Genomic DNA, 12,614 nt, shown 5'->3' with positions numbered 1-12,614 from the left:
CTTGAATTAAGTAATTATATTTATTTAAAAAATGAAATATCTATAATCCAGATAATGTGTGTAAGGTACGTAAATACGTTTAAGTGAACAAAAAATAAATAAAATAAAATCATTGGCAAGTACACATTTTCAGTAATACATTTGTAACACAAAAAACACTTTGTAATGTAATTTGTATTGAGTTCGTACGAATATATTATTATGCGTTTTTATAATATACTATACTGCAGTCTATATGACTATATAGTTATCACTTCACAATACGGGGGAGCTGTCCGTGTGAATTATATCGGAGGAGAATATCCACCTTGACGGCCACCGACAATTGTTAATTTAAATTCTACAAAAGTATTTGTGTGTAAATAATTTCTGTGTGCACGTCATGACCATTTGGGACCGTATATTTATGTTGTACTGACGGCTACGGGTCTTGGGCGGTGCATGTATACCTACGGTAAATATTTATAGGCATATAATGTCCGAGACTTAAATAATAACAACGATAATAATATTATGAGCTCCGTCGACCCTTACCTCAATGAGAGGGAAAGAGAGTGTGAGCGGGAGAGAATGTGGTTTGTACCGATAGCATACAGTGTACGAACATTACCCTTAATTTAAAAATCTTAGACCGCAAATGATTTGAATAAAACATAAAGCGGCAGGACGTACATGGATCGTAGTACGGACTGCGGATTGCGCGGGAACAACCGGCGGCGTTTGTAAATTCGGGCGGCGCATTGTGGGGGATCGCGTGAGTGCGTGATCGGTCGGCGGTGGCGCAGGCTGCCAACCTAACGTCCAGCGAGGCCGACCCGAGTGCATCGCATCGGACCTCATCGCCGCCGAGTCAGACGTCCGTGATAACGACGCGATAACGACATCGCACGTGTTTGAGGTTATGTTATGTTTTGGAAAAAGATTTTCGCGAATCCGAAAGGTAATAATTTCATCCCGTTTACCGCCACCGCGGCCCAAAATTCGGGATTCGCGTCGTCATCGTCGTCGTGCCGTACTCGTTTCTCGTTTCGTCTCGGCTGCCAGGAAATGGATTTGAAGAGCCTAAAGGACCGACCGCTGTTTGCCGTCGTGGGGTGTACGGGCACGGGGAAAACGAAACTCGGTGTGAGACTAGCTCAGGAGCTGGGCGGCGAAGTCGTATCAGCCGATTCAATTCAAGTGAGTACCTAGTTGTGTTTTTCCCGTTCGTTTTAAATTGGGTCGATAAGACAAAATTTCATTTTGTCCCATGCTTTGGTGTGTAGTTGAGCACTCACTTACAAATCCATGATTCCAAAGTATTTTTTTATGTTTCTGTTCGACGAATAGTTCGTGAAAAGTAAGTCCCCATCAAATTCGATAACGCACAGTATTAAGTGTGTGGGTGTGTATACTGTGACATTGGAAAACGACTGTGCATTGGGTATCAAATTCTTTACGAATGTTTTCGGAAGTGACTGAGATAATATTTGTATTAATATTATTATTGTTATTGTTATTGATAATCGTGATAACGTTAAATGCGATATGTTGAAAAAATATGTGCTGTACACGGATAACGTAATTCGTTTGTTTTTCGTAGTTACATATTTTAATAATTCGTCTACGGAACGGTCATTGTGATGATAAGAGGGTATTGTGAATGAAATTGTTCAACCAACTCACGGAAATAAAATATATTACGTTTTTTAAGAAATTGAATTTCGTTACTTCTGTGTTAGAACCAAATAAATTTAAAAACTTATTATTTGTGATAACTAAATGGAATATATGATCTTGATTTAAAAATAAAACTACCTAAGAAGTAAGAATACATTTGACAAAATCACTTTCTACATATTTATATTCAGTTAGAAGTTGATAATTTAATAATGAACACAATTTATTATGTAAGTAGTATAGAAATTAAAAAAACCTTTTTCAGATTGTTAAGTCAGTAATGAGATTAATACTAGAAAATCAAAAATAGTAAACAATTTAAAAATAAATACTTTTGTATTTTAGTTTTTAAAAATGTTAAATTTAGTTTTGTTAAATGTATGGCCAAATTATGCTATATCAAGGTTCAGTGAGATAAACCTAGTGCTCAAAATTAGATATTTTTGTAATAGTTTCATTTTTTTGTTTTGAATTTTTTAATTACGTACATTCGTCCAATGACTTGCTGTTCGATTAATAATAATATATTTTTTAGATGCTTGGTAGTAACATCTTTGTATTTCATTTGTCTCAAGTAGAATATGGTTTGTCGTGATTCCTCAATTAAAAAATAATATTAATTAAACATTGTTGATAAGTATAGAATGTAGTAGGTATACATTTGATAAAATAAAATAATTTAGTCAGCTTTTTATTTCTTAGGTTTTTGGTAATAATTTATAGTAATAACTAAATAGAAGTTGATTAACCATAAACTTCATAGTTAATACCTATAGGTTTAAGCGCATAGTTTATATTGTAACAACGTGAATTGGGCTTAAGCCCTGGCCAAGCCTGACCTAGTGGCTAATAATTATTTAATTTAGAAACCGAATATTATTATTATATTGTGATGAACATTTTTTTCTCTAAAATAATGGTTTGAAGTTTATTAAAGTACCACAACAAATTGTGTATAGTGTAATTTATTAAAACGAATTTTTATTGAATAATGCATTGGTAATTCGTATTATATGATATCAATTTTTTCAAGTTTTTGGTTTGTTTTAGAGTTATTATTTGGTATTAACTTGAGTTATTATACTGTTTTAAATTGTATACAACGTTTCAATGATTATTAGTGCTTTACATAATATATTAAGAACTTAATCAGACTACTAATTTACTGATTAGTAATTACAATTATTTATTAAACTTTTATGTTTGTCCTTGAATTATAAATTCTTCTTTTTTCATCTCGAAAATATATCAATACACTATTCATCTACTGTTCATAACAAGTTTTTTTTAAATGGTGGTATCTATTGTTTTTTTATTAATGTTTTTATAAATACCGAAGTATGGAATTTGTTCCAAAATTTATCGAATTGCAGTACCTAATTATTTATTGATGAATAATGTTTGAAAAAAATACTTTAAATAAAATTCAAAATGTTTAAACTTATAAATATCTAGTTATATAACATAATAAAATACAGTGAAACATCCATCTAACGAAGTCGCACAGGGAACAAAAAAAATTTGTAATTTAGAGGAATTTATTAAATATAATTACAAATTTTTCTTTTTACATAATTACATGTTTCATATTGTATATTGTATTAAAAAATTATAAAATAAACATCAAATACATATCATATTATAAATTTAATCTTATTATTTTATTACATATTTATTATATTTACCTATTTAATTTATTATTGAGAAATAATTAGCGAGACGTTTATTTATTATTTTTATAAATTGTACTTTTTTCGTAAAATGTTTCGATTTCGTTTACAAAAACGGGTTTGTTATCGAATAATTTATTCGTTACATAGAAACGTCAGATTCTTTATACAGAGATAAATTTACGCATGATTAACAATGAAGGTCATGGTTTTTCAAAAATAATTCGTTAAATGGAAGTTTTACTGTATTTTTATAAATAGGTAGGTAGGTGTTACATCAGTTTAAAATATTATTGGTTTTAGATTCTATAAGCGGTCTGTACTCTGTGATGTGTATATGACATAGTGAAAAAATTGCTTAGATTTTTATCTTTGAAGGTGGTTTCTGATAAAAAAAATTGGATCTAGTTTGTAATTAAAAATTTCCTGTAATTTTCTATCGGGGAAATATAACAAGAACTTAAGAAAAAAATGGTAATTTTTACGGAAAACCAAATTTTAATTAAATGTTTATGTTTACGTTTCTTACACATATTATAATTTTTAAAAATATTTATATTATTTAGAGCTATTCATAGACATTTTCAATTTTCAATTTTTTTTCTATAAATTACGATAAAAAATTATTTGCAGGGTTGAAATATTTTAAATTTAATACAAAATCCCTTTAAGTTATTCTTATATCTCTACACAATTATTTAAAAGATAGGTATAATTATTTTGATGCAATTGGAGTTCAAATGTTTACAAATTTCATCAGAACCACGAAAAATTACTAGTACAAGTATTTTAAGTATTTCTAGAAAATAGATATTACCTAAATTTCAAATTTTTATAGCTAAAGTTTGAAAATTTAATATCATATTCCTCATAAGTAGTTCATATTGGACCTAAAAAAATAAATAAATATTAAACATAGTTATTTATAACGATGTAAATTATTTTGTTATTATTCAAATACATAATTCGAGGGGATTTAAAACGTTTACATATATTATGAAGAATATTACCTATATCTATTCAACTACATTTCCAAAATATGTAGATTCATATTAAGATATTACCTTTGTCCTATTTATTCTATGAACTTATATTCATACTGTTTTACCGTAAAGTATTATTAACTCGATACTTAATAACAATAGTATATACTATATACTATATAATTTGGTATAAATACGTACCTATATATTATTATTTATTATCATAGTAATAATTAAATTCTAATAATATAATAAATGCCGTGTTTCTGTAAAAATTAAATGAACCAACCGTAATACTAAAAGTAAAATAAATTAAGTATATCAAAGAACATATATTTTGATCATATTTAATTTTAAATATGCTTAGTACCGTGCCATCTATATATGATATATCTGCTTAGAATCGTTTTTCGAAGATATACAATGATAAATCATTGAATTCAATTTGAACACACCCATTACAATGGCTCACTCGACACTTAATGTACAGCAGAGGTATCAACTTATCTACCTTTTTATTATGATATTAATAATATTGTTTATAATAAATAATTGATATAGCTGTAAAATTTATATTATGATAGAGAGCAATATATTGTTTTTAGTTACTTTTGGGTCGCGGGTTTTAACTAAATTGTGTAGAGTCGAACACCAAGAAGGGAAATCAGTAGTTAATATAATATAATATCCATGTGCGCAATATTTGTTTTTTATGATTGTGGTGACCATATAACAAAAATACAAATAACATGCAGTACCGTACACACACACACACACACACACAGTTACACATCACATGTTAGGCAGTTAAACGTGTACATTATATTTTATTCATAATTAGCCGTTTGTAAATGTCTGCTTGCATTATATATATATGTGCAGAGCCCACACGTTTGTAGAGGCAAAAATAGAACACTAAACATTATCATAAAATCTTTGAAAGAGAAAAATTTTGATTTCGAGCTGTATAGGAAATAAATAAGACAATATCACAAATTTATTTCTATTGAAAAATAGTTCTTTTTGACAAACGACGATTCTTGTTTTTTGAATTTGATAAAATGAAGACATCTAGGTCCTTTTTATATAGTATGATTATTTTAACGTAAAGTACTCAATTATTTAACATATATTTGAAAACAATGTACTTATATATTATACTATTTTGTATCGTAAACAATTTTAAAATTTTTCTTATTTTTAAATAACAACTTTAGTTTCATACTTTGAAGCAGAATATTTTTATGTATCTCTGTTACTCCACCCAGCTCGTCTAAACTTTAAATAATTTAATGTTTTAAACATAATAAGTACCTACTCGAATTTTTTTGTCAATCGCAATACACAGAAAATATTTCGCTTCGGGTCATATTTTTTTTTCTTCATTAGTTAATACATAATATGTTTTTATCTAAAATGTTAAGGAAGTTAAAAAATGAAAATCATAAAAAGGCTAAAATATATATTTTTTTAAAAACGTTTGACATGAATTATGAAAAAAATATTTTCAAAAACAATGTTTTACGGTACTAGATTTATCCTGTATAATTTTTCTTTTTATAGATCTTCTAATGACATTATTAGTATTGTACATATTAAAATCAACTATTGGTGTTAAATATGTGTTCCCTGTTGTATAATTCAGTTTTACTAGATGTCAAAGTATATTTATGACCTTGCCGCGTTTTGAATGAAATTGCATAATATGAATGACGTAAAACGAGAAATTCTTGTTTCTTTTATCCTATATCCAAGTACCCTAGGGAATCAAAGATAATATGCTGGTATACGATTCAACACCTATTCAACAGAATATAAGTATATTATATTGGACGTGTATATACATCAATTTACATATCTGTCTTTTGAATATATCAATTTTTTGTTAATCACAATCATTTTATATACTATATCGCATGAAGTAGAATATTGTTTCTTCTTCATATATTATATAACAGTATGTATAGGAAATTACTTTGAATCTTTCAGTTTCATTTTTTTTTGTGAACGATTAATTTTGAAGTAAATCTTACCTAACCAGGGTAGTGCACCTTTTTGAAACAATTTTACTACGTATTTTATATTAGCCAGCTTAAGTTTTATAACATAATCCTGTTTCTTATTTTCAAGGATATGGTAAAGGGTTCATATTTATTTTATTCTTGTAATCTATTATTATGCGTAAGTGATTTAAACTACATGATAACAATGACTTCATATTTTTATGAGTTCCATTTATTTTAATATTTATCTCAATAAATGTTCTGTTGTATATTTTATTTTTATGTATTAATTTTTAATTACATTTTATGTCATAGCATTTGGATGTTTTTTAATTATTTCAATAATATTATTAATATAAAAAATAAATGCAATTTTATAATTGTTTTTTTGTATGCCTAAATAGACAATAGTGTGTATGTGACCTAAATATGCAAATTAGTTTTTTTTTATTACTAAATTCTGTTTTTTTTTTTTTTATAACCAAATATTGACGTACGGTGTGATTCATAACTAATAATTTAAATATATTCTTTGTTTGAATTGTTTTAAGTACATTTTGTGTATCCAAAAAATAATTTTTATGAATAGAAATACAAAACAGATTACGTAGGTATTACTTATTTAACGAATATAACTAATAACTACAAACTAAATTAAAAATAATGCAACTTTATGTCGTATTTTATTTAAACACTTAAAAATATTAATCAATATTAATGTATATTATGTATTATTATAAATTTATAAATTATAATACATGCCATTATTATTTTAAAACGTATAAATATTAATGTCAAATACAAATTAAAATATGAGTACAAGGAAGGGATTATATATGACTTAGAAATAGCTAAATTGTTATTTAGTTTTTACAATTATAAATAAATAAAAACATATGAGAATTTAAATTAAAATATAATAATTTTTAATTTACTTATTGAAGACTAGTTAGAAGCGATGTTTCTACTAAAGCACTACCTACCTATAATAAATTATTGTGTCATTAATTAGATACTTATTTCTCCGTTCTATTCATAATAAGAAATTATTTATTTATAAAATATGTTGACTTGCTAAATTTTACTAAGTAGTACTTGCGTAATTGTGTAAGTGTTTACATAAACGTAAATAAATAAATAAAAATATTTTATAATTATTTTGCAGTTTTTGAGTTATTAAAACTAATATATTTTTATTTTATAGATCTTCAAAGTAAATATTTACTATTGTTGAATCAATTTTATTGGCGCCGTTTTAAATATAATATAGTCATATTATTTACATATATTTTAAATATTTTATTTGCAAAATCCAATTATTTTTATTTATTGGCGATATAGAATCGCGTTCCCCTCGAAAAATCTGTGTTCCTATTCTTCCACGAAATTTACCACGCTCCATATGATCCCTCGTGATTTATTTGTTGAAGAAATAATAGCCTATAGTCCTTATGCGACAGAAAAAAAAATAACTACAAACCCAAGAAATATCGCCTGCCGGTTTTCGGCGTTTCTATTGAGTGCTGTGGCTGAATACTGGGAAACCGGTTTTTTCGCCTGTTGTTATAACGAGGGCTCCATTTCTTTATTATATACAATATTTTTTCAAGATAAGCCCCGAGCACACAGCATTGTTGGATACTGCTATACGTATTAATGGTATTTTCAGAACTTTTTCTCTTTCATTTTGTGTTTTTGCTTTTTTTTAATCATCTGTAAGGTCCTATCTATGTTTTGTTAACATTGTGTCCTGCGTAAACAAAATACATAGAAAAATCTTTCATGATACTTGTTTGATCGCCATACTTAATGGGAATTTGAATTGGTCTTTTTATTAAGAAGTAAAAACAAATATGCAATATTATAATATTATTTACAATTTAATATAGTTTTAAATATGGCAACATTTTTTTTATGAAATCGAAGTATACTATGTTTATATATATATATTCATAATATCGTATTGTATAGTATTATTATACTATCACAATATTATATATTTTATTTATGCAATTTTAAATGAATTAATTGACATTTAATTCAAAAATATTTTAATAAACTTTTAGAATTTGTTATTGATTGAGGTTATTATTGATCATAAAAAATATTACATATCAATTACAATGACTTATTTGTTTTACTTTTAATTTGTGCCTATTTTGTATGATGAATATAACGTTAAAATTCTTCAGAGGAGATAATACGTTGTTAATTGCTTGTAGTTGTCATAAATATTAGAATCTAAATTAATTGGAGGTAACTATTGGTTTATCTTATTATATAATTAGTATTATGTAATTATTCAAACTATTTCTGTTAGCGACAGATTAAGAGACGTCAGGGGCAACATCGTTTTTTCAAATAATAGATTATTGGCACTAAAAATAGTTGACGCCGTTCTTAATATATGAAAATTATAACTTTGGGGGCAGTTGCCTCCTTTGCCCCCCACCCCATTAGACACGGCTCTGATTTCTATTAATCGACATACCTATTAATATATTATAATATTGTTATTTACTAGGTGTATCAAGAATGATTAATATATTTAATAATTTAAAAAACTAAAAATTATCAAATCTTTATAATATAACCTAGAAAATAAATAGATTAAAACAGTCAAAATATTTTGAAAACTAAATTATGTAGGCATATAAAATGATAAGTATTTAAAGTCTCTCCAATTATCTTTTTTCTTTTCGAATCACAAACACAAGCATTTTGAGCCACTTTAACTCGCTGTATTTCATTAATCATAATTCATAATTACTTAGAAAAGTATTGGAAATGATCTATTTTTGACCTCAAATAGTACAAACTACAGATTGCTGGAAAAACATACGATGTTTCTAGATAAAATTTCCCTTTCTAAAACGTGATGATAGACAACAAAGGTTATAAAATTAACATATTTTGTGCTTTGTTCAGAATCTAAAATTTAGTGAAATAAATATATATTATTATGTATTTTACACAAATTACAAAAACTAGCTGTACTCGCGCACTTCGTTGCCCGTACAAAATGCATCCATGTTAAGTTTGATTGCCTAATGCAAGGTGTATTTAAATACACCTTGGCCTAATGCTAAAATTTAGTGTGAGGATTAAATATTTGTTTTGTTTTCTGATTTTGTGTATAGATGATATTTCCGACATCAACTTTACATATATGTCCCGCCCAGTGTTGCATTTTTTCAATCGATTAACCGATTATGTATCATTCGTTAAAAATATAATCTGTTATTCAAATAATCAATTAAATAGTCGCGCAGTCCTAAACATAATGAAGAGGTAATATAATATTGAGGTCATTAATCGGAATAAAAACTATCATATCTCATGAAGTTATGACGAAGACAAAATTACACACATTGATCATAATTTCATCAAAATCGGTTGAGTAGTTTCGGAACTCATTGAGAACATCGTACCTGGAAGGAATCATATCTGGTTCATTTATTTTTATGATTCTATGAAGTAAATCATAAAATACCTGTAGTTTACAGCTTTGATAAGATTTTTATACATCTATCAAAGTTTTGATCTTTTTCAATCTTTCTTTTGAGACTTAATAGACTATTTCTCAATTTTATATGGTTGATCTCGGAAATTTAACGTTGTATAATTTATAGTGACTTATAAATGACTAACATATTAATGTATGTTTTTTTTTAATCTCTTTTCTCGTTAGTTTTGTTTTTATCATTATTTATTTAGTTAATTATATTTTACGTATGGTTGCTTCATATAAATGTTAAATTGTTAATCGATTAATACTGGTTGAATTTATTCAATACTGGAAATAAAAATAAATATGTATTTATATATAAAAGAATAAAAAAGTTTCTACTTACTACCTACTTAGTATTAACAAAATTTATTTTTAAAATTTTCCAATTGATTGTTTATTACTATGCTGTTAAAAGTACGTGAGATACTATACAACTATAATCACCACATAAATTACTTCCAGTGTTGACATTTTTTTTATTTGAAAAATCATATTAATTTGTTTATATTTATTTTGAAAGGGTAGTGTATCCTTTGGTTATTTACATTTACGTTATTAATTTGTATTTTGTTTAAACTATATTTCTATTTTAACTTATTCAAACGCAGCGCAAGTATGTACATAATTGTATATTATTAACAATTTCTTGTGCGAGTTAGGTATTACAAATTGAGTTCGGAAAAAGACAACCCCAAGTATGTGTTATTGTTTTTTTTTTACCGTATTTACCTCGAATAATTTTTAAAATTATTCATACGTGTGGCGTTTTAAATATAAAAATTGTAATTTAATTTATAAATAAATAAGTACGAAAAACAAAAAACATTTTAATTGTACCTGTTAGTCAGCCTCATAGGTAATCTTAACCAAAATTAATGTTATTATTTTGGATACTCCACTTGTTCTGGTGAATTGCTACTTCCGAATAGCATATGTGTACTTGACCTGTAACATGCGTTTTTTGTTGCCAATCCAAGTGTTTTTTTTTCTATTATCTAAGTCTGGGCGATTAGAGTATGGCGCCAGTAAAAAAAAAAAAAAAATAGAATCGTGTCCTTCAAAAATGGATGTACGCACTTCGTATGTATTTGAATATAATTCGCTGTCTAGCAATAACGGTAAATTGAAAATTAGTGAATAAAAATAAAACTATATTGGTATACATTATTTATCTATATACTATACCTTTACTCGTATGTGTATATATGCGTAAATATTTATTACCTACGCTGTGCACATTTTTCCTAATAATATGTGAACCATGGAAGTTTGAACTTAAGTCACGTTTAAAACCTGTCTGAAAGTGAAATGTCTATCTATATATTGTATATTATTATCAAAATACGTATCGTTCATCGTTTTTGTGATTCTCTCATACATCGTATATGGACCTTGGCCTTATGCGTATACAGACGCTTCTCTCCCACTATCACTTAGTTAGTGCTTGTCTTTTTTTCTGTTCAATTTTTCACCCTTTTATTGTGTATACATATTTTATATTTGTGTATATATAGGTCTAGTAAACACCAAGGCCAACAGCGTTGCGTATTTACGACCGTTTATAAAAAAAGAAAAGAATCATTGCTATTAAGCCACCGACCTATAACTCCCCTCTTTCACTGACACGCCGTATCGTATTTATGGATATTTTAACATAATGTCCAGATTTTAGACTATTTTAGTAAAGAATTGTATACCTACCAAAAATTTGAATTTTTCTACTCATTCAATAGCGTTTGTTGGCACCAAAAATATTTTGTTCTACTCCCTGTTTCTTAAATAATAGGCTACTACATTTTATTATAAAATGTTATTATGTAGGTATTTAAATAAGGTTACACGATTTGTTGATTTTATTTTTCTCCAATAATACAACTTTTATATTATTTGCTTACCTATTTAAAATATTATCTTTTGAATAATAACAAAATTAAAATTTGTTTTTCATGTATTTGAAATTGATTGAATTTTTAAGAAACTCATTTTAAAGTTCTGTAATATTTTTATTGAGTTGGAGTTTTGTACTGTATTAAATTAGGAATTAATATAAAAACGATTTGTTTCAATTCTTAAGTCAGCGTTATGAAAAAATATGAAATCGTATTACATATTTTCTATTGAACCATTGATTAACAATTTGTTTTTTGGTATTTAAAAAATATATTTATATATATATATAAAGATAGCCATTACTCATTTATACTTTACTGATTAATAACATGTATAAATAATGTTCATATGCATTTTTAATTTTAAGTAAATTAAATGAGTTAACAATAAATGTAATTAATATTTGCAGCTATAAATGAATTTTATTATGCAAATTTTAATTATAATGAGGTAATGACTAATGAGCAATAATATTAATATTGAATAATAATTATATTTATCAATTACTCGTATTAAGTTTAGTTTTAGGTATTTGTATGTTATGCACTCCGACCTTGAAATGATATCCCCAACTGTGATTATATACTCTTAAACTACATTGGTTTACTTTAGTCTTCTATTACAATATATGCTTGGCTGTTGTTAATACGTAATTACAGAACAATATGTTTAATACCTACCGCATATTTCATTACTATAATTTGAAATAAAAACAATACAATAATTTGATTTATGTGAAAATTTAAATGTGGATTCGTTTTATTTACCTTGTAATTTATATAGATAACTGGAAAGACTTTTTGTCAATACATGTTACATAGAAAGTAGATACTTTATAGTGATAGGTACAAGTGATTGAAATATCTGTTTCATTAATTTTAATATTCTTGATTTATAA

At 26.3% G+C, this 12,614-nt stretch overlaps 1 protein-coding gene across 1 annotated transcript in view; it reads left to right on the top strand.

Annotated features, from left to right (window-relative positions):
* The first annotated feature begins 842 nt into the window (after nucleotides 1-842).
* LOC132919642 (uncharacterized) overlaps nucleotides 843-12,614 on the top strand; it is a 99,095-nt gene continuing 87,323 nt past the window's right edge. The window contains exon 1 of the mRNA XM_060981382.1: nucleotides 843-1,179. Within this exon, the coding sequence (XP_060837365.1) occupies nucleotides 907-1,179 (273 nt within the window). The 5' untranslated portion in view covers nucleotides 843-906. The remainder of the gene's footprint in view (nucleotides 1,180-12,614) is intronic.

This window comes from Rhopalosiphum padi, chromosome 2, assembly GCF_020882245.1.
Source record: "Rhopalosiphum padi isolate XX-2018 chromosome 2, ASM2088224v1, whole genome shotgun sequence".
NCBI lineage: Eukaryota > Metazoa > Arthropoda > Insecta > Hemiptera > Aphididae > Rhopalosiphum > Rhopalosiphum padi.
Note: the sequence above shows the minus strand (reverse complement) of the source record. Positions and strands in the feature narration are given on the sequence as shown.